The sequence below is a fragment of the Natrix helvetica genome (assembly GCF_964273705.1).
Source record: "Natrix helvetica genome assembly, chromosome: 1".
Taxonomy (NCBI): domain Eukaryota; kingdom Metazoa; phylum Chordata; class Lepidosauria; order Squamata; family Natricidae; genus Natrix; species Natrix helvetica.
In genome coordinates, this window is record NC_138548.1 from 76,337,861 (window position 1) to 76,362,320 (window position 24,460).

Consider the following 24,460-nt stretch of genomic DNA (forward strand, 5'->3'; position numbering starts at 1 on the left):
CGCACCCCCCAAAAGTCTCCCGGTGCCTAGGGCAAAGCTGGCAGCCCCCCTGCTCTGCCGCCGCTCCAGGGGGCTCCAGCAAGCCGCCCCTTCAGCAGGACGCCCCTACAAGGCACCCTGTGACCCCCCGTGAGTCAGGGGGAGCCCACCAGGACGGTGAGTGGCGGACAGCATGTCCGTCGTCCACAGAAACTGGAAGTGGAATCCAGCGGTAAAAATATTGTTAAAAGGGGGATGGATATATAAGTTCTTCAAATGAAGATCCTCAATACCCAATAGCAGTAGCAAAATCTGAAAGCAATAAAGCCCAATGTTTTCACTATAGAGAAATTCAAAGCATTGGGTAAGTAAAAGAAAAAGGGAGAGACCACCATAAAGAAGTCAAGGTCTGATAGCATGAATACTTACACCAGTAGCTTCCCCCCACCCCCAAAGCTAGGAAAAACAACCATTCTATTCATGACTTATTTAAATGAGATTATTCTATACATTACTACTGTTTATGGTTATGACTGAATTGCTAGTATTTTAAATCTCTACATTCGTAGCTATTGTTTATGCCTAAGTAGCATCTAATTTTTCTATGACACTAGCCAATTATTGTAATTTCTAAGCCCTAATGAAAGGTAAATGGGAAAGCTGCAATCAAGCACATTAGTATCTTATTGCACTAATTCATATTCTATTTTTTCTACATGCTATTAAAACCAAATAATATAGTGAAATTAGATATGGTTTTATGCCTTATGTTTCTTTGCACAAAGGATTTTTCGCGCTTGTTTCAGCATGGGATGAAATGTAGAATAGACATTTCATAGAAAGGTATCAATTAGGAATACCTGGATCCTAATCAGGGTTGGACCATATACTGCTTGCAGTTCCCAAAGTTTCTCTGATACTTCTAAATAGCTTCTGGCAAATAGAACATTTAAATTTTACTTTCAGTATAAGAAGGACAACATGACTATGGGGATTCTCAATCATCCAGACATGATTGTCCCAAAGATGCTTTTTCCAAAAGGCAACTGGACTTTCTTGTGGTGTTTTGTTTTTGTTTTTTTGCTTTGAAAACATTCCACTTCTCATCTAAGACGCTTCTTCAGTTCTAATTGATTGGTAGGTAATGGAAGGATTTATATCCTGTCATTTAAGAGAAACTAACAACCAACCTTCAGAATGCTAACGATTAGATGACTGCAAAGAATATAAATCCTGATCAGTACAAAAGTATGGACTGTCTGTCCAAGGTGCAGTATAATAGTGTTTAAAATAGATTCTGTAGAGGTTCAAACCTGGCCCTAGAACTATGTAACAATTACTTCATACATTAAATGTTTATATGAAAAGCATATATAAAAGTCAAGTCTTACAGCTGCTTGATAAATGTACATATGCCATTGAATGATTCAAATGTTCATCTGGAACTTGGGAAGACTGATTGAAATAATTAAATGCATTAAGTATTCTTAGTCACCACCTCTGCCTAATGGACGAGGTTCTGAATAAGAAAAGACAACAGTAAGTGTAGTAAAGCAGAATGAAGTAGTCTTAATAAGAGCAGATGTTCTTCCAAAATTGACTTTGAAAGCATATTGCTGATATGAATCCCAAATCATCCTTGTATTGCTTGGGGGAAAAAATGAATTGAATGCTTAACTCATTCAGCGATTCCCAAAGAGATCAGTAAGTCATGTCAAGTGAATCAGCTTTTGGCTGGTTTGAAAGCAGGCTCGGGGTTTGAATTATATGCAGCATTTTTGAAACCTATCTTTGCTTCTCAAAGTCAACCCACTGGTCCCCGGAAAAGAACTACTGGTAAGAAAGCAAGCTAAAAGAAGGCATTATTATTACTATGTCCACAGCACTGCCAAATGATAGATGATCATATGCAATCTGTTACCATTAAACTGTCATGCCTGGATGATTAGGCATATTCCATAGATGTATTTTTGGGTTTTTTTTTTAACGTGGGCTTCAATAGTTTTTGGGTTGTGTGTGTGCCAGAATACATTTTGAAATGTAGACATGTTCGGGCCAAAATTAAATGAGCTGAAATAAACTATATTAATTTAACTGATTGATTTCCCCCTCCCCAAATTTTAAAACAAGTCGGTGAAGATTATTTTAATTAAATATTGTATACACATTTGCCTATACAGTTCTTTCCCCACACAGCTTTTCCCTCATTCTGAGCAAAGAGCCCATATTCCTGAAAGGGCTTACAGATAATTAGCATGCAGCATGCAGCAACAGATAATTAGGCAGTTGTGTAGAGTTTCTGAAATTGGGGAGAAAAATGGAAATACCCGATGCACAATCACCTACAAAGCTCTTTCTCCTGTCTGTCACTTGGAAGGTTGATTGAATGACTCAGGAAGTTCGAGTTTGGGCTAAGGGATAAATTTGCCTTCCAGATAGCCTTGGAAGAAATATTCAGAAACCATTCTATAAAAAGAGCAATGGCGGAAGTGTTCTTTAAACCCTGGAATGGTGTTAGGAAAATATTCTGGCTGAGTCTCTCTGACTCAGTGGGGAGGGAGAGACAATAAAGCACAAGCAGACTTACAAGATTCTGTTGCTGTAGCTTACTTCAATAAAACATTATTTTACTCTTTCTGTGGAGCTGAGATCCTTATAGAGTCTAGGCTGACATCTTCCCTCATGAAGATGGGATATAACACAAAGAAGCAGCAACTGCAGACATTCTTTTAAGCAAAGATTTGAGGAGAAAACCTAAGGAAGGGGGATAAAAACAGGGCAAAAAAGGTAAAATCATACCTGAGAATTCTACATCAGATGTCTTAGGAAAAAGAAGAGAAGACTGATTACATTTAGGCAAGACAATTGTTCCACATTAAGGCAAGAAAATACAAATGCACAGGTATAGAATAGATAGTACCTGGCTCAATAGTAGTAACTACTATTACTACTATTAGAGGGATCTTGGAGTCCTAGTGGACAATCACTTACATATGAGCCAGTAATGTGCTGCAACTGCCAAAAAAGGCAAGGCAGTCCAAGATCAAGAGAAGAATTAATATCCCTTTATACTGCAATGCCTTCATCAAGCCACATTTGGAATATTGCACCCAGTTTTGGTTGCCACAATATAAAAATGGTATTGAGCCTCTAGAAAGAGTGCAGAGAAGAGCAACAAAGATGATTAGGGGGCTTGAGGGCAAAACTTATAAAGAATATTTGCAGGAATTGGGTATGTATAGTTCAATGAAAAGACAGACTAGGAGTGACATGATAGCAGAGTTCCAATATTTGAGGGGCTCCCACAAAGAAGAGGGGGTCAACTTATTTTCCAAAGCACCAGGAGGCAAGACAAGAAGCAATGGATGGAAACTAATCAAGGAAATCAGCAATCTCAAACTAAGGAGAAATTTCCTGACAGAACAATTAATCAGTGGAACAACTTGCCTCTAGAAGTTGTGGGTGCTCCAACATTGGAGGTTTTTAAGACAAGATTGGAAAAGCATTTGTCTGAAATCGGTATAGCGTTTCCTGCTTGAGCAAAGGGTTGGAGTAGAAGACCTCCAATTCTGTTATTCTGTTATTATTTTGATTGGTGGGACAGTTCAGGGAAAACATAGGGCAGTGATGGCGAACCTTTTTTGGCTCGTGTGCCATAAGTGGGGTGTGTGCAGGGCGGTCGTGTGCAGGCGTGCCGCACCCATAATGCAATGTGTGACCCCCCCAGTGCACATGCACGCACTACAGGTGCGACCTCCCCATTTTTACATGCTTTTTTCACCCTCCCCCAGGCTCCAGAGGCTTTATAGGAGCATGGGGAGGGCAAAAACAGCCTCCCCCGCCTCCCCGGAAGCCCTCCGGAGGCTTTAGGACCTTCAGGAGGCTTCCCTGAAGCCTCCGAAGCGGTCAAAATGACCCTCTGAGCAAACTGGAAGTCACTTCCGCTTTGTTCGGAGGGTCGTTTTAAGCGCTCCGAAGGCTTCAGGGACCTTAAAGAGGCTTCCCTGAAGCCTCCGGAGCAGTCAAAATGACCCTCCGAGCAAACAGGAAATCAGTTCCCGAACTTCTGGTTTGCCCGTAGGGCCAGTTTTTTGCGCTCCGAAGGTTTCAGGGAAGCTCATGAAGCCTCCGGAGGGCCTCGGGGGGGGGGGGGGGCGTGGATGGCTCTTTTTGCCCTCCCCAGGCTCCTATAAAACCTCTGGAGCCTGGGGAGGGCAAAAAATGGCTTTAAAAAAGGCTGACAGGGAAGCGCCTCACGTGCTCTGACAAATGGCTCCGCGTGCCACCTGTGGCACGCGTGCCATAGGTTCGCCATCACTGGCATAGGGGCTTCTTCATTCCCTTACTCCCATCCATGGGCCTCATGGAAGCATGGTGAAAAAGGGAGGTTTTTACCCCAGGATTCTGGGAAATATGGGGAAAGGATTCTACCACCTCCACTTTGCCTGTTTACAGCAAAGCACTGGTCTGGGAATTTGTTTTGCCCTTGCCATTTGGAAAGTAAAGGGAGAGACCAGGTAACTCTCTAAGTTTCTCTTCCTGATGGATTGCTTCAAGGCAACAAACCACTTATACTTCTGGAGATTTGAAAGGCTTGAATGAATTGAAACAATTTTCTAAAACTTTGCATTTGGGACAAGCATTATAATATCATTAATATTTCTTAATTCATATAATGACTTCATCCATATAATCTCCCTGAGCCTTTGAAAAAGAGTTTCCCTCTTTGAGATTATCAATTAGAATTAAAGATAGCAAGTACCTGTGAAGACAGTAACAAAGCCCACTGATTCTTCCTGGCAATGTACGATCACCACGTGTTCTTTGGCAAGTCCAGAATTGTTGAAGTATTCATATCCCGTTCAATAGACCTGCCAGCTCCATTGCTTTGAACAGAAGCCTGCTGGTAATATTATCTACCACTTCATCCATTTCATACATTGTTATCTCTTCATGCACTTAAATAAGTATCAACTGGTAAATGATGAGTGCTTCCCACTACATCCACTCTACAGCTTGCAATTCAATGGAAATAGCAATGCCCAGCATCATCTGGGAAAAGACTGTGGGGAGGACGTTACTTTATTGAGTTTTTACCATTCTTTTGCACAGCTGGTGATTCAATCTTTAAGAATCTAGTTTTACAATAGCTTCTAAAGAATGTAGAAAGATCGGCCTTATAAGTTCAGCTTTGCCTACTAATGTGCAATGCAATAGAAATAAAATATGTAAGAAATTACAATAAGGTATGTGGAAGAGTGAGAACCAATCTGGGGTACTAGTTAAAGACACCATGCTAGAAACCAGGAGACTGTGAGTTCTAGTCCAGCCTTAGGCACAAAACCAGCTGGGTGACCTTGGACCAGCCACTGTCCTTCATCTCTAGCAAGAAGGCAAGGGCTAACCATTTCCAAAAATGTTGTCTAGAAAACTGCATGGGAGTATCCAGGCAGTTGCTAGGAGTCAAGGCTTATTGGCACACAACTTCAGAATGGCATAAATAATGGGGAGATTGACAGCAGATTGATATCTACAGTAGAATCAATAGAGAAAAGATGGTTTATTTTCAACTCACTACAATCCCATTCAAAAATATTCCTCCCAAATTTTCTGCATTGACTGAGTTCCAGTGTGATAAAATTTGAAATTGCAGGAAAAATACCCTCTGATATTTCTATAGTTTGATTTTTTTTAACTTTCACCTATATTAAAGAAAGTCAGAATTCATTCTTTTTCTTTTCTTTTCTTTTCTTTTCTTTCTTTTTTTTCTTTTCTTTTCTTTCCTTTTCTTTGCACTTTTTCTTTTCTGAAGTTTTTCTTGTTTTGAATCTTTTTTATTTATCTTTTAATGTTATATTTTTTTAAAAAATCAGTAAAATATTAAAGAAAAAGAAAAGAAGGTGAAAAGAGATTTTTCTAAAACATGCCAGATTGTGGCTACAAAAAACCCAGTGAAATCTTAGTATGTTTTCAACCTGTACCAGGTATTCACAGGCAATCATGCATATAAACATGCACACACATACATATAGTATATTAAAATCTTTTAAATTATGAAGCTCCAATAGACCAAAAAGATACAGTACAGTAAACCACACTGTTATGCCCTTACAGAAAACTCACAATTTCAAAAAAAATTAAATAAATATTCAGCTGGCCCAACACAGTCTAATTACAATATACTCTGAAAATTCAACAGCTCTAAGGTGTACGAACATGTACCAATTACATGCACGTCAAAATTTGAACAAACTAACTAAAACCACAGAATGTTTGTATTTTAAATGCAGTCAGAAATAGCAATGGATACCATTGCCAAAGCTCAAATAATTACATGTTAAAACAAAGAGAGAGAAAAACAAACAAGCTATAACCAGTATAATGAAGCTGTTTTGAAAACACACTGTGCAGGCCTGATTAGCTTAAGTATATGTGTCCGTGTGCACACTGTATGCCTAGATCTTCTACTCTGATGCTGAGGTTCATGAATTGATTGCGTTAGTTCATATTCAACTTGATTCTGTAACTCTGAACAGCTGAGTTCAGGCAGACAAGTAATGACATGATGCTTAGAAAGGTCCTCACGTTCTGTCCATCTAGCCTGTGGGCATCCAGGCAGAGCATTGCCTCCAGATAACATGTGCTGGGTGCATTTTGTGGCTTCAGAACTAACTTCATCACTGATCATACATGAAGGAGGATTGAGAGCAGGAATAAAATTGGATGGAAGATTGTGGGAGGAATCATAGCTGAATCCTACTGTTATTCAAGTGGCATGGGCATTAGAAACATAGCAGGAGATCACATTGACTTCTATCCAGTGTGGCATTACTCAGCAGGGACCAAAGAGACATGAAAGTGAATCATATTATTCTCCATTTAGAAGGCATCTCATAAGCAATAAGATCCGGGGGGGGGGGGGAGGAGGTAGGGGAGATCATTCAAAATGATTCAAGACAAAATTCCCCTTTGTTTTTGTGTTACAGCTGGCAAACAAGAATATTTTCTTGTTAACGAAGGGCTTCTAGCCAGCATATGATGACAGTGTGTGTCTGGCTGGCAGGACTCAAAGAACATTCCAAACAACCATTCTGACCTTGAAACAAGTGGTCCAATAAAAAATAAAAAGCAAACTCCCTTGGTTTTGAACATTCCTACTCTCTAAAACAGTGGATTAGGTTCAAGGACATAAAATAAATGGCTTGCAATTATAATAATGGGAAAACAGACTGGTATTCATATTGTCAGTCTCATAAATGGCTCTTCTCAGAAAGGAAATATATGGATTTTCGTATCTTTTTTTTTTCTAATTTGCCCTATAATGTTCTGAAGCAAAAAGAAATTGTGAAAAAGAAAGAACAAAAATCCATAATTTTAAAATCAATATCAATGTAAAGCTTAAATATCTTACCAGGCATCAATCGCAATGAAAACGTAATAGAAGATAATAGAAGTTTCAGAAGATTGTATCTCAGTTTAATAAGCCTATGGGTGGCTTTTTAAAAATAAATAAATAAATAAACCTGGCCCTTTGTAGTGTCAGATGTAAATGTGCTCTTTTGTTAATACTGGGCACATTCAGAATGAGTCATACACCTGTACATGTGATCTCTTCCTCCTTTGTAGCAAAATGATCAGATAAGAAAATATCTAATTAACCAGAGCTTCCTAATGTTCATCCAAATGAGGAAACTATGGTTACCAACTAACAGAAAACATTTCATGAGCCAGAAAAATTAACTGAATACCACTCAAAGGAATTTTGGAGATAGTACAGTAACTGCATTGAATATTGGAAAAGAAACCCAGAAAGAGATATAGCTTCCCCGCAGACCTTTAAGGTGAAAAGCTACATGCGGCCCCTGCACTTCAATTTATGATTCATACCTTCAGCTGAGAGTAACTTTAAATGTAATTTACTCGATTCTCTGAATGGATTGCCTCTGCAATTATGTGGGGCAGATAGGAAGGAAGCTAAGAACCAGATTTTGAGAACATGAGTGAGCTGTTAAATGAGGAGACCCAAACTCATTGGTAGCCTCATAGTGCAATGAACAAGGACATGAATTGAATTTCACAGCTACTACTATTGTTGGCCAAGCAGGCACAAAAATAGCCAGAAAAAATGATTGAAGCCTGGGAAAGGGGGCCCCTGTTAATCAACAGGAGTGCTAATTTACCACCAGTTTATCAGGTACTTAAAGCCAGGGCACAGCAGCACAAGAAATCAACAATCAATGACAGTCATCAACACCCTAATTAACAACTAAAAGCTACACACACACACACACACAACTAAGCACCATATAAATACAACATATAAATACAACACCCCAGGGCACATATTCTGGAAAGAGATAAGTTCACTGATGATGGGCTCAGCATGAGCCTGAAAGCTTGGCATAATAAACCTTTGATCTCAGTAATCCACTCAGATTGCATCCTGAATCACTACTACTACTACTACTACTACTACTACTACTACTACTACTACTACTACTATTATTATTATTATTATTATTATTATTATTATTATTATTATTATACGATTGTATCACAGCGGCCAGTTGTTTCGCCGGATTTGGCATTGATTACTAGTCGGGCCCCACCCAGGGGCCTAGGACGTCGTAACGTATTTTCGTAATATACGTGCAGATCCAAGCAGTCCAGCTTTTTGCATTTGACTGATGGTGATTTTGTCAAGTTTTAACTGTTTTAAATGTAATTCCAGTGCTTTTGGAATAGCACCCAGTGTGCCGATCACCACTGGAATTACCACTGCTGGATTGTGCCATAATCGTTGAATTTCAATTTTTAAGTCCTGGTATTTCGCGATTTTTTATGTTCCTTCTCGTTGACCCTGCTATCACCTGGTATTGCGATGTCTATGATTGTAACCTTATTTTTCTCAACCAGTGTGATATCTGGTGTGTTATGCGCCAGTATTTTGTCCATTTGTATACGAAAATCCCATAGGATCTTGACCATCTGATTTTTGGTGACTTTTTCAGGCTTATGTTCCCATCAGTTTGTTGTTGTTTTAATATTATAATTTTTGCACAAATTCCAGTGGATCATTTATGCTACTGAATTGTGCTGCAATTTATAATCAGTCTGCGCAATTTTTTTTACAGCAGCTGAGTATGTGGTCAACAGTTTCATCAACTTCTTTGCAGAGTCTACATTTGGCATCATCAGAGGATTTTTCAATTTTGGCCTTAATGGCATTTGTGCGGATAGCTTGTTCTTGCGCAGCCAGGATTAGTGACTCTGTTTCTTTCTTTAATGTACCTGTTGATAACCATGACCAAGTTTTTTCACTGTCCACTTTATCTTTTATTTTTTCCAGAAATTGACCATGCAATGCTTTGTTCTGCCAACTCTCCATTCTTGATTTTATCACATCTTTTCTGTATTCTTGTTTCGTCTGTTGGGCCTTCAGTAGATTTTTGTTCTTTACTTCGATTAATAGATGTTCTTGACTTTCTTTTAAATAATCAGCCAGTGCATGTTTTTCTTCTTCAACTATTTGCTTCACTTGTAATAATCCTCTGCCACCTGATTTTCAGGGCAGGTATAGTCTATCAATGTCACCGCGTGGATGTAAACTGTAGTGCATTGTCATTAGTTTCCTGGTTTTTCGGTCCAAAATGTTGTTGTTGTTGTTGTTGTTGTTGTTGTTATTCAAATATGAGCTTTAACTACTTTTTAAAACAATGAGTTGCTCATTGATCTGTTTTTATTTGTTTATAAACCTTCATTCTAATCTTTATTTTATTATTAACTTCTTGAGCACAATTGTAGAGGAAATATGAGTTATAAATTGAATAAATAGATTAAGATATTTTCATAGCTGGAACAATGGTCTCTCAATGGTCTCTCATCTCCCAGGTGCCGTCTACCAGACAGTGTCGAGGGGCGGCGCCTAGGAGTAGAGCCTTCTCTGTGGCGGGCCCAGCCCTGTGGAATGACCTCCCCCCGGATATTAGGACTACTTCTGACCTCAGCTCCTTCCGAATAAAGCTCAAGACCCACCTATTCCAAGTAGCTGGCCTGGCTCAATCATGATCTAACTATATCGCTCCTGACGGGTTTTTTATTAGTGTAATTTAATTGAATTTTTATTGGGGTTTTTAAATATTGTGATTTTAATTGTTTTTATCTATCAGCCTACCTCCTCCTTGTACATGTCTTATATACGTCTTTGTTATATGTATGTCTTGTCCAGATATGTATTTTATGTGTTTTATTGTACGCCGCCCCGAGTCCTTCGGGAGAGGGTGCGGCTAAGAAATAAATATTCATTCATTCATTCATTCATTCATTCATTTTTCTTATCAATTGAAGGGTGTATATAACATTTGACAAACTGGAGCTATACACCATAATTCAGAAGTAATTTTTATAAATGTGGAAAGCCAGTTATGGGACTGCTAGTTATGGAAGAAGACAAATACTAAAAATTCTGTCAAAAGTAATTTGAAATATGATCGTATCATTTGTTATTTGATCTATCAATGACTATCCAGGACATTTAAAAACAAAGAGTCTCAGAAAACAGGTAATTACACACTTTTGGCTGAAAAGTTAGAAAATTAATGTCTTTGGAAGAATCATTCATTCTTCATAATGCTAAGCTACCCAGACAGGTTAAATTACTCAGATTATGAGAAGAAAAGAAAAGGTATAGTTGCCATACCTCTGAAGACCTTGCCAGTTAGTTTTGAAACACATGTATGCACAGAAACATTTTCTTTGAGCATAGCCTTTGCCAATTGATGCTCATCAGAAATATTAAATGCTCAGGTTGACTGCAAATTAGGGGAACTGAAGCCTAAAATAGATATTTATCTATCTATCCCCATCTAAAGGGATTTAAAAAGTAACCCAATGCCAACTTCAGATAATTTTTCAGAAGCCGGTGTTCTAGAATAGCAGCATGAACTACAGCACATCTGCCAACCTGCAAGGATGGGCAGTTGGTTTTGTTTAATCCTCCTTTTCATATACAACTTAAGGTAGCAAATATGCAAGCATTTATTATTCCTCCTATTCTCACAACAACTGTGAAATGAGCAGCTGGCCCAGCTGATTTTTTTTATGCCTAAGGCTAGACTAGAGCTCACAAATAGACTCCAATTTGGGCACAATCTTTAGCAGCAAACTCTATAAAAAGGGGGAAAATCTGACTGTACAGCTGTGCTGTGAACATAGAATCCAAAGCATAATTTGAATTAATTTCGACGTAGCCTAGATTTTCTGAGGAATTCACTGATGCTGTCACAGCTGAAACAAGAGCCCAAGAGAGATTCCCCCCACCCCCCGGCAACAAAATTGTATGATAAGCATAGATGTTACAGACAGACAATTCCTAAGAATTTGTTGCAAAATAGTAATATTGGTACCGGGACCTACTTTTTTGGATTATTGTTAGCCCCAGGCTGATCCCAAATAACTTTAGTCAGTTGCATTTTAGGAAGGGATTCTTTGTTTTGCACTTTTGTTAATTGTCTAAATATGATTGATTCCATAACAGCTGAGGGTGATATACAGTATTATATTATATACAACTGACCAAAGAGTTCAAAACACTGTAACAAAAAAAAAACAATAAATGTCAAAAAGACAATAAAATGTATGTTCCAAAATAAATCATTCCCATTAAAGGTCTCCCAAGGCCTGGGGGAAACACTCAGTTTTTAGAGTCTATGTAAACAAGGGCCAAATAGGTGCCATACCAATGTCTGGGGCAATGTGGTTCCAGACTATAGGCACAGTGTCAGAGAAGATCCATCATTTAATTGATGGGACCCAAAACATGTCAACTACAGTCCATTATACGTTATGGGCAGAAGGTACAGGAAATAGATGGTCCTTCAAATGCTCAGGCCATAAAGCTCTCCAGCAATTTACCACTTCTTGAAACCTATTCTGAAAAGTGGACACCATTTTAACATGTCATCAACCAGATTGCAACAACTGTACTTGGACTGAAAACCTGGGCCCATCAAGACTGGTTTGATGAAAACCACAAAACCATTTCAGCAGCCCTCCAGGTCAAGGACAAGGACAAGGCAGACTGGCAGAATGATCCATCATCTGTCTCAAATAAATTTTAAGTACCTGCAGTCCAAAGCACACACACATCTGCAAGTAAGGTTGGTGGCAGAGGAAAGCTGAGAAGGTGGAACATTTTGCAGGTGTGCATGCCATCACAGAGTCCTTCAGTGCCATAAAGTCAGTTTATGATCCTTCTAAATCGGGATGCTCCCCTTGCTATCATTGAATGCGTTGAACCTAATCAGAGACCAGGAAAGACTGAAAACCCCACTGAGCCAAACACTTTTCCAACTTACTCAATAGGCTGTCCACAGTTGGTCTTACAGCTGCCAGTCTTGTATGCCCTAGATCTGCCTCCTTCCCTCTACTGATGAGACCAGGGAAGTGAACTCGCAGATGAGCTCAAATAAAGCAACAGGGCAGGTGGCATTTCTATTGAGATCTACAGAGCATTAGACCCAAACACCTTGCAGGCATTCAAGACTTTTGGAAGACATTTGGTCCACAGGTGAAATGCCTGATGGCTTCCATGATGCCCTCATTGTGGTTCTCTATAAAAATAGGGGAACCAAATAAGACTGTGGAAATTACTAAAGTATCTCACAGCTGTCTCTCTTACAGGCAAGATCTTTGCCCACATGCTCCTGAACAGACTTGCCACTTTCTCAAAAAGGGACCTCCCAGAGGTGCAGTACAGCTTTTAGCATATGAGGTTTGCCATGAGGCAAGTGACAAAGTGCATCAAGCAGAACAAGCCCCTTTATTCTGTTTCTCCATTGGCCTAAGAAAGGCATTTGACATTGTAAACAAGGAGGGTCTCTGGATTATCCTAAGACATTATGGATGCCCAAGGAATTTGTGAAGTTGATTCAGCTACTCCACAATGGAATGAAAGGACAGGGTTTTTGTTTTGTTTTTTTTACAAAATTGATATATCAGCTGCATTTGTCATTTCCAGTGAAATAAAATAGGCTTGTACGGTAGCCCCAGTCCTATTCAATCTGTTTTTTACTTGCATGTTGTCACATGCTGTCTGAAATAAGGGGTGTGTGTCAGGGGTGAAATTCAGCAGGTTCTGGAGAACCAGTAGCAGAAATTGTGAGTAGTTTGAAGAACCAGCAAATATCATCTCTGCCTGGCCCCAGAGTGGGGTGGGAATGGAGATTTTGCAATATCCTTTCCCCAGGAGTGGGGAGGGAATGGGGATTTTGCAGTATCCTTCCCCTGGAGTGGGGAGGGAATGGAGATTTTGCAGTATCCTTTCCCTGCCACCCCCACCAAGCCACGCACACAGAACCGGTAGTAAAAAAAATTGAATTTCACCACCAAGCATTGATTGGATGACTCTCTTTTTGACCTTTGCCAGTTGAATGCATGGATGAAGTGCCTCCATGCAATCATTCAAGAAATCCATTTTGCTGTGACTTTGAGCTTCTAGGGCACAAAGACAATGATCTACAGTTAATGGTGAACAAATTATTAGATACCACTATGCCCTCGGCCTGATTATCAGCCTGAGCAAGATGAAATCCCATACCAAATAACAAGCCCATAGGACCAAAATTCACTGTTGACAACATCTAGCTGAAAAATAAAAGCTTCAAATATTGTATTTGGGAAAGATCGTCTCAAAGTAATGAGTCTTTGGACAAAGAAATTAACTCCAAGATCAATAATGTCAGCCAGGCACTGGGGCAGCTGTGTACTAAAGTGCTTAATCAAGACAACATTCACATCTCCATAAAACTGAAAGTCTACAGACCTGTGGTTATCCCTTCTTCCTATATGTTGGCCTCCTATAAGGCCAACAGCTGTTGTTTCAGTTCAGAAGTTAGAAACATCTGGAGAGGAGGAGCTAATGTTGCAATGAGACGATGTGCAATCTCAATGCTCTGAAATCACCATCCATACTTTTGCCGCTGGGTGGTCCAAATGGACCTAAACCGTCCCGCAGAGATGGTGAACAGGAAGAATATGTCCTGCTGATCTCAGGGACATCTCAAAGTCCCTGATCGATCCAGGAGAAGTTCTTCTAGCTGGTGACAAAAGCACAGCCCCTAGGCTGATGAAGTCAGGGTGGCTCCAAAATGGAAGGATGCGGAAAGAGAAAGTGTTTTCAGATGGTGAGGAATTTTTACCATTTTAAAAGAGACTGCCTATAAAAAACGTAAAGTTAATTTAAATTTGAGAACAGAAGAAATAAGCGGAGGAATTAAGCTTTGAATTGTTTTGGACAGTGGGTTATCTTACTTTTTAAATGCTATTTTCATGGATGGAATTTATGCAAGTCTTTTAAAACGAATGGATTAAGTTTTCTTCTTCTATCTTTTTTTCATTATTATTTTTTGCAACCTATGGACTAAAATTCTCCTTCTTCATTACTGTGTGTGTTTTTCCCTTTTTCTTCTCTATTTCATTCAAGAATTTGACTTTTTTAAAAAACTTGGAATAAAAAAGATACAAAAAGCAACAAAGAAATTTGTAACAACAGAGGGAAAGGTGACACTGCTACTTGGAGGCTGAAGGTTTGTGTATTGGAAACAAAACATTTTTACTTTCCTCACTGATTATTCTGGCTTGGCACTTCAAGGTCTCACTGCTTGTTTATAGAGAGTGATAAGAAGAAAAGCATACAGATGTTCCTTTGAAGTATATCTTTAACCAGAGAAAAGTGAAAATAAAACCTTATTGTGAATTTATGCTTAATCTTGTAAAAACCTTCCAAGCCAGAGCAGCAGTGTTTGTCAGCTGGAGATAATGGCACAATCTCAACAGCAGAAAGAAACTTTAAGTTTGCAAAAGATATTTTTAGAAATTCAGAAATTATCAAACACATTTGAGAGGATGGAGAAGAAGTTGGAAAATCTAGAGCATCTAACAGTAAAATATGATGAAGTTGGAGATGTTTATCAAATGGAAAAAGTGGAGATTGGAGTCCTAAAAACCGAAGAGAAAAATGACCACAAAGAAATTAAACCCGCTGATATCTATGGTGATTGGTTTGTGTCTGGAAATGGAAAGAGTGGAATACGGAAAGAGGAATTAAATGGAGGGGAACTCTACCCCAGATGGCAAGATACAGAAGAAGAAAAAATAAAAGAATTTATGGATTTAAAGAGAGAAATTTTAGTAGCAACATCATTGAAAACACCACTGACAATTAAAGATAAGCTGATCAAGGAAACAGAAGAAGGGCATCGAAATTACATGAAAGATTTAATAAGCAATGAGTTGCAAAGAGGAGTCCATACAAATTTGATTAAGGAGATGATTAGAGGACTGATACTACAAATGGCAGAAGACATGAGATTGTTTTGCTACTGGAAAGATACAGGCTCATAGATGAAAGTGTATAATCTAAAACTAGTTAAACTTAGTGAAATAGATATAGTTAAATAAATAATTGATAATGATAATAATGTATACATATGTATTGCTATGATAAGTAATAATTGGATATAATATTGAATGGTACCTATGAAAGGAAGATTATATTTTTTTTGTTTTTTATAAAGGTTAATAAAAAAGAACTAAGTTAAATTTTTTTAAGTTTTGATTATTAGGGAGAAAAATGATAAAGGATACAGTCAAATAAAGGAGGATAATGATAACACTGTATATATATATGCATGGGTACAACATAAGGAACGTGGATGTAAATTGTAAACAGTGATTTGGAAAGGAGGATTAGAAATTTTTGTTACTAAATATTATGGATGTTTAGCCAGAATAGGCCATAAGGATTTGGTGTTATTGGAGGATATTAGAAATAGCAAATGAAATGCCAGTATGTGGTTATGTTTTAAATCTTGGTATATTTTATGATGAAGGATGTTTAAACAATCATAGTCAAATGAAAATGGAGGTATGATGATGGTAATATGTATAAATATATCTGAGTTAAAATACTTGAGTTAATATGAATTATGGTTGATGACTTTGGATCAGATGCACGAAAATATTTTGTAACCAATTGATACACTTTCTACAGTATGTAAAGAAGGAGGATTCTTGTGTTGTGCCTGTTTTGAAAATTATATATATATATAATTATATAAATAAATAAAGGGAGCCTAGTATAGATCTATTTCAAGCTATTTAGCTCTCATCAGCTAGCCATACCCTTACTGGGATTCGAACCAGGGCTGTATTACATATTAGGCAGTTGTATTAGCCACTAAGCCACAGGCTCTCCTCCTTATATATAAATAAACAAGTTAGAAACGTCTGATGACTCATCATTTACAATTGTAAAGCTGATTTCTTAATTGTGATGAGGCAGAAATGATATTATCTCAGGACAGATTTTTAAAAAGACTTTTCCTAATTTCAGTCATTTTGTGAGCTGTTCTTTCTCTGACTAAAAATATTCCTTATAAAGCAAAGGAACAGAAGAGCCACCATGATTTTAGATTAGCTCTTTAAAAAAAAACCCAGCAGGGATTTATATATATCTGGTAAACTACAATTCCAGGAAGAAAGGGTCAAGGAGTTTGTAATTGCCTGAATTCCTTGACCCTTTCTCCAGAATTTGTCATTCTTTCTTGAGTCACAGTTCTAGGCTACATAAACGGTTCTAGGCTACATAAACAGTTCTAGGCTACATAAACAGAGGGATAGAATCAAGATCACGTGAAGTGTTAATACCACTTTATAATATCTTGGTAAGCATTTGGAATACTGCATTCAGTTTTGGTAGCCATGATGTAGAAAATATGTGGAGAATCTAGAAAGAGTGCAGAGAAGAGCAATAAAGGTGATTAGAGGACTGGAGGCTAAAACATACGAAGAACGGTTGCAGGAACTGGGTATGTCTAGTTTATTGAAAAGAAGGACTAGGGGAGACATGATAGCAGTGTTCCGATATCTCAGGGGTTGCCACAAAGAAGAGGGAGTCAAACTATTTTCCAAGGCACCTGAGGGTAGAACAAGAAGCAATGGGTGGAAACTAATCAAGGAGAGAAGCAACTTAGAACTGAGGAGAAATTTCCTGACAGTTAGAACAATTAATCAGTGGAACAGCTTGCTTCCAGAAGTTGTGAATGCCCCAACACTGGGAGTCTTTAAGAAGATGTTGGATAACCATTTGTCTGAAACGGTATAAGGTTTTCTGCCTAGGCAAGGGGTTGGACTAGAAGATCTCCAAGATCCCTTCCAACTCTACTATTGTATTATTGTATTATTATTGAGTCAGCAGAAAACTATACTGCAGTTTCACAGACTGGCAGCAGATGGTAGCAGGGATGGTTTCATGCACACAACCCAATCGCGTGCATGCGCAAATGAAGCTTCACACACTCACCCACCACTTGTGTGGCCTGGTTCCAATTGGCCCACAGACTGGGATTGGTCTGTGGACCAGGCCTTGGGGACCCCTGCTATTCTAGCATGAAATTGGCCATCCCAACTGTCAGTTCCTATCCTGGCTATATTGCCTATGTTTTCAGCTACTGCCAATCATTTGATTTTCCTCCAAAATGATGGGTGACAAAGGCTACAGATTTTATATGCATCTTGAGTTTGCCATTGGACCATATCAAAATAAAAAAGATAATACGTTTCTAATGCTGATCCAACCGAAGATAATTTTGATTTATTTCACTCAAGGGCTGGAGTTGAGATGAAGGGAACAACATAGGGGCAAGGGCAGAAAAAATGGTATTGTCAGAGCACATTTGTGTTGTGTGGAAAAGCTCATTTCTTGGCTTTTTACTAGTTACTGTTAGGATCCTTAATAGGAACTAAATATACATAACCATCTGGCACATTTCACTGCATTATCACATTTCTAGATATTTGTTTAAATGTTAAATAATGTTTCCTTCTTCTATGACATCTTTACCTTAACTATATCCAGATGTTAAAATAAATAAAACAGCCTGCATTAAGGATGAGAACTCCTTTGTCAGGTGGGATACAGATAATATATTTCTGTCTTTCAAAATTAAACTGGCCCAAGGATCAGGTCACAGAGATGCCACGGTATAAAGTATTGATTACAATCCATTCTCATCTTCACTAGAGTACCTGTAATGTCTAGTGTCTCTGATGGGCCGGTCACTGCTCAGTTTGTCACTCTCCAACTGATTGAAAGCATGTTGTCGATAAGGGTCTTCTCCAGCCTTTAGTAGTTTCGACGATACATAGGCCTTTTCATCAAATCCTCTTAAGCCATTTTTCTCAGCTTGTGGTGGCTTAGATGCCTGGAGAGAGACAGAGTTAAAAGTTAGCCCGATAAAGGAGAAGGCCTCTTAGTATACAAGTGACAACCTAACATTCTATTGAGAGCCAGAAACAGATTTTCAAAGTAGTACGGGCAGAGTTTTATTTTGGAGGGCGGGGGGAAAAGGGACAAAATTTTATTTTGTCAACCCAATCATTGTCTGATTGATTATGATCATGCAGAGGAAATGAAGACTAAGTTTCCTTTTTATTATTGTCAAAAATTTGTATACATTTATATTCTTTTATTTTAGTAGGGCTTTTTTTTTTCTTTTTGTTCCTTTGAGTTAGTTCTGAAACCTAATGACTGCTCGGACAAATCCCTGCAGTTTTCTTGACAAGGTTTTTTGAAAATGGTTTGCCATTGTCTGCTTCCTGGGACTGAGAGAAGCAAGTGGCTGAAGGTCACCCAGCTTGCTTTGTGGCTAAGGCAGGACTCGAACTTACAGTCTCACAGTTTCTAGACCAGGGCTGTCAAACTCCCAGCCCATGGGCCCGGTTTAGCAAAGGGGGAGGGAGTCCAATTATGTCACATGACACCACCATGATGACATGAGTTTGACACCTCTATTCTAGATCATTGCCTTAATCCCTACAACCATATTGGTTTTCGGTGGCCCCTACTTTACAGTAATACACTTAAAATATTGCAGACTTCAGTTTAAGTTATATACCTATATTTTGAATGATATATACAACATATACATCTGGATGCTTTTTAACAACAATATGGAACTGGTATGTCTTTTCCTTTTTTTCTTTCTTTCAACTTACTGGTCCAACTAATGGCCTTTGTGGTCTCTCATTCAAATACTATCTTACTTAATGTTTTAAGATAAGTCATGGTCAATTAAGTGCTGCCACATAGCTGGCCTTTTCTTCCTAAATTCCTAACCAACAACATCAGTCTAGAACGAATTCTAAGAAATATGGCCATTACAACTGAGGAGCATTAAACTGGGAAAGGTTAATATAGAATTATCTTACCTGGTCAACTACTTTGACCTAAAAGGATACTTGTCAAAAGTCTACTAAATCTGTTCAAAGAAAAGGAAGGGCTTGCTTTACAATTTACACTCCCAGAGATACATGATGCACAGAGGTCGTATTCAGCCGGTTCGGACTGGTTCAACCGAACCGGTAGTGGAAATCACAGGTGGGCCTGCCCACCTGCCTTGGCTCTATGCCATCCTATTTAGGCACATTTTCAAACCACGTGCAGGTGTGCAAACCGTGGGCACGATCAAAGTGCATGCACGGAAGGCCGAGCACATGCGTGGATGCGCACACTTTCGCATTTGCAAACTGGAAGGGAAAGTAGGTGAATGCCACCTCTGATGATGCAGTATGTATTCCTCCTCTTTCACCATTGGTTTGCATGAAAAAAATGTCCTTCTATCAGTACAATAACTACTTTCACCTCCTGTAGGCTGAAATGAGCCTCATTGTTAGGATAAGTTGGTTAGATGCCATATAGGGATGCACAGTTTTACTGAGAGACGCTAGATACTAAATGATGAGCAATGTTTGTTAAAACGGTTAAAGGTAGTAATTGTTGAGCTTGTCAATATCTGTCAAGACCTTATTCACAGGAGAGAAAGCAGATTTAAAAAAGGTTTCCTAATGAATACCCAAGGAAAATGCATCCTACGGTGATTCAGCAAACCGTATAGAAAATCCATATCTTTCCTTCCAGCTTTATTGCAGTCTTCCCTTTTGTTTTAAAACACTTAAAATAAGCTGTTTTCTGAATGACTCTTGCCCAATTTACTATTCAATGTAGGTCCTGCCCTCTATACATGAAAATACAAAATGAAAAGTGGTGTAAATAGTGTACACGGCTTTTATCCTCTTTAAAGCAGTGGAAATATAGGCGGTCATCAGTTAACAATGGTAATTGGGCAGACAACGCAATGTCATGTGACCACACCAACCAATGATTGCAATTTCGGAAGTTCCAATTGCAGTCATTAGACAAATCCTGTGTGTGATTGTTAGGCATGACATCATCACATGATCACCATTTGCTATCTCCTTGCAATTTCCCCATTAACTTTTCTTGTTGGAAGACCATGGGATGCTGAGACCATCTTAATTGCAAGCCAGTTGCCAAGCACTGAATCACAATCAGATGATGACGGGGATACTGCGATATTTACAGGTTCAAGTACCAGTTGTAAGTCTCCTTGTTCAGCATTGTTTTAACTTTGAACAGATGCTGATTGAATGGTTATTAGCTGAAGACCACCTGCAAAGAAAACTACACTTTTGTGAGAAAAAAAACTGTATAAACCATTTTCTGAAAACCATTACAGCAGCAAATTCATTAAAAATAAGTCATCAGAAAAGGTTAGAATTTCAAGTAGAAAAACAGCTTAGAAATGAAAACTGTCTAAGATGATACCTATTTAAGATGGATTAATTACATTTGAGTAATACCCTAGAATTGAACTGTTTACCTTTGGCATTTCAGCTTTTTCTTCTTTTCAAATGTCTGGAACAATTATCTTCAGTTTTAAAAGAAGGTATTGGACAAGTGTGACAAGCATTTCGATGCCTGTATACTGTTTTATCTGCACACATTTGCTGGCTTTCCTTCCTGATCTCTGAAATGCCAGAGGCAAAATAATTAAATATTTATTTTTTTGTGGAAAGCATTTTCCCTTCACAGCTGACATAGGCTGCCAATGATCCCCCTCCCCGCCACACACAAAATCCCTGTCCATAGATTTGTAGTCTAAAGCAGGAGTCTCGAAGAAAAAAGCTTGGGAGGGAGATTAGGAAAAGGATTTGACAATGGTAGCTTGCTTGACTGCCACGTGCATAACAATATATTCAAATTTGTCATGGAATATATTTTTTCCTGCAGTTTGCATGAAGCCTATCTTCATTGTTCTTATGGTTGAGTGATTCTAGAAGATGTGATGAGTGACTAGTGAAGAAAAGGCCCATCTGCCTTCTAGAGTTATTCAAGTATTGCTGTATCAAAATAATAGTGAAGACAGGTTCACTATTCAACTAGCACTATTCAACTAGCGCTTCACCCAACGAGGTTCAACTAGCGTTGGGTGAAGTGTCCAGTTTAGGCAGCTGCTTCAAACTGAAAATATTTCTCCTAAGCAAGCTTCTCACAAAGCCTTCTTTAATGAGATTTATTGAAATGAAAGGGACAGGATTATGAGAATTTCAATTTAAAACTAATTGATTGTCCAATAACAACCAGCCTTAAACCCAGCAATGAAAATATTGAAGTGGTAGATAACTTCTGTCTTTTAGAATCAACCGTCAAACATAAAGGAAAAAGCAGTTAAGAAATACACCACAAGCCAGTATTTGGTAAAGCAACCATATTAAGGCCTTGGAAAAGAAATTCAAATGCTGTGAGATGTCTAAACCTGCAAAGATCAGAATCATGCAAGCCGTGATATTCTTGGTAATCCTCTATGGAAGTGAAAATTGGGCTTTGAAGAAGCAGGATAGGAAGAATAGTTGAACTTTGGTGTTGGAAAAGTCTCCTCAGAACATCATGGACATCCAAGAAACTGGTGGATCACCAAACAAAATGATTCAGAGTTCTCACTTAAGGCACATATAACCAGATTCAAGTTACCTTATTTCAATTACATTATGTGAAGATTCAGCTCTTTAGAAAAGGCTCTTATGTTAGAAAAGGTGGAAGGAAAGAGAAGAAGATGATGACTAGCCTCAAGATGGATGATCTCAGTTATAGTGGTGATAAGTGCACCATTGGGAGACTTGGAAAAGAAGGTTAGTGACAGATTGTCATGGGAAAAAATATATGTGATGACTAGGAGTCATGAATGACTTGATGGCACATAAACAATCAATCAATGTTTACATAGAGACTTTCATAGCAAATTTCCTGTGAACTGGTCATGGTTCTTTTGACTGAAAACAGCGGAGCGTGAAGATGGCTTTTTACAAACTATCTCCTGGATTCTTATCAGTTATTTATTTATTTTATATATCAAACTTCTTAACTGCCCACCTCCCTGGTATAGTTAGCATTACAATGTTGATAGAACATGCTTTAAGTCACCAATTTTCTGTTTTTTGTTCATGGTGCTATGCATAGGCGAGTTTAGTGTAGTGGTTAAGGCATCAGTCCAGAAACTTGGAGATTCTGAGTTCTAGCTTGTTTTAGGCACAAAGCCACCTATGTGACCTTGGGCCAGTCATTCTCTCTTAGTCCAAGAAAGGAGGCAATGACAAATCACTCTTGAAAAACCTTGCCAAGAAAACTTCAGGGACTTGCCCAAGCAGCCACTGAGAATCAGACACAATTGAACAGAGCAGGGGAAAATGTGATTGTGGAGCATTATCCAATTGTATTCATACATAAATATTGTCAAGTAAATTGAAAGGGTTTAATAGAAATTTAGAATAGAAGCAAAAATATCCTAATTCATTTGTTGTATTTGATTCTCATTGACTTTCCAGTGTCTGAAAATATTCCATTCCAAAGTATTGGGAGATGTTTTACCATTTTTATCTGACAGAGTGTGCTGTTTACTGCTTTTGCTTTTTATCTGATCTTCAAGAAAAAAAAATATCTCCGCTTTCTCCTTGATTTTGACTCATCGTTGCTATGAACTGGGGCTCTAGAGCAAACATGGCTATCAATTTTTGGCTTAGCCATTAGTCTGCTCTTCTCCTGTATCCTTTATTACCTTTCAGTTCAAGGCATGTCTGGAGTTGATCGCAATAGTTCCAACATATCAAGAGGATCAAGTTGGGGAAGCGGGATTAATCCAATTCCTTAAAAAAACATTCTCTCATAAAAAGGTCCTGAGTAGCTGGAAAAGGCGCCATGCTGAGGAAAACATAAGATGGCTGCCCAAAACTAGTTATGAATCTGCAGTTATTTCAGCTGACTGAACTTTTATGTGATATTTCTGTTTGCCCTGTCCCACAAATTTTGCATAGTCCACTGTCTGCTCATGTTTCTGGAATGTAAATTAAAACCTGCATTTTAACCATTGCTTTCAATAGTTTCTTCACCTTCCACTGTCTTCCATCAATTTATATACGAGAAACACAACGATCTAAAGATTCTTAAGCACAAGCATTATTCATGAACCACCAAAGGTAGAAGCAGTAGGCTTTGAAATCATTCAAATACAGTGCTAAAGCCGTTGTTTAATATTGTACATGCAAATCTTCTCCCTTCTCTTCTACTCCTGTGCCATGAAATCCTTTGCTAACAAGAGTTGGTTTCCATATCTACTAGAAAGTACTTTTAGCTTTAATTGTAGTTTATTCAGACAAGCCAGGTTCATAAAACACAATTTGCTCTGACCTTATTCAGGCAAATAATGGAAAACCAGGCATGATTTATTTTAGCTGGTTGCAAACAAAAGCAAATGGAACCAAGTATATAGCCTTCAGTAAGAGAAGAGATGGGGAGCGAAGAAGCCCAAGACACCTTCGTATAATGTTAACCCATAGGTTAATTGATAAATGAAGTGTGAACACATACTCTTGGCCTGTTCATAGTTCTAAGTAGTTTCCATCCCAGTTTCCATCTGGAATATAAGACTCCACTCAACCAAAAGACAGTTCTGGGAAATGTAGAAGTGATGGACTTTTTCTTCTTGGTGCTGCCAAGGTGAGCAAGGTATTTTGAGGACACCCTGTATTAGCATATGTATAATTCCTTCCTCACCCATAATATCTACTTCCTTCCTACTATCTCCACTTTCTCCTTGCTGCTGCATTCCACACAAGAGGGTGCCAACACAACCAGAGAAACATTTTTCTGATTACCCTGTCTCCGATTTCATAAAATGTTTGTAAGAGGACACTCAGTATAGGAACTCAGGCAATGAAATTAACATTGATATTTAAAATTAACATTAATATAATTGACATAAAAGCCTAGACTTGTGGATGTGACATCTCTTCTGTGGGAACTGCGCTGGCTGCCAATCTGCTTCCACATACAATTCAAGAGGCTGGCTCTCTCCTTTATTGAGGCCAGGCTATTAGAAGGCCAACCTCTCCCCTATTTCATCCACCTGGCCCACTAGGATGGAAAAGCAGGGCATGTTACGAGACTCATTGATTAGGGAGGTGCATCTGGTGGGATCATAAAAAAGGGTCTATTTGGTGGTGGCCTTTTCTTTATGGAACATCATTCCCCCAGAGATACTGTCGATCCCCACCCTATTGCTCTTCA

The 24,460-nt window shown here is 38.5% G+C and overlaps 1 protein-coding gene across 2 annotated transcripts in view; it reads right to left on the reverse strand.

The window, feature by feature from the left end:
* The window catches only part of GALNT16 (polypeptide N-acetylgalactosaminyltransferase 16), a 193,068-nt gene that overhangs the window by 86,660 nt on the left and 81,948 nt on the right, over positions 1-24,460 (reverse strand). For both annotated transcript variants that reach the window (XM_081937755.1, XM_081937754.1), the window contains exon 2: positions 18,067-18,242. In XM_081937755.1, coding sequence (XP_081793881.1) covers positions 18,067-18,242 — 176 coding nt within the window. The remainder of the gene's footprint in view (positions 1-18,066; positions 18,243-24,460) is intronic.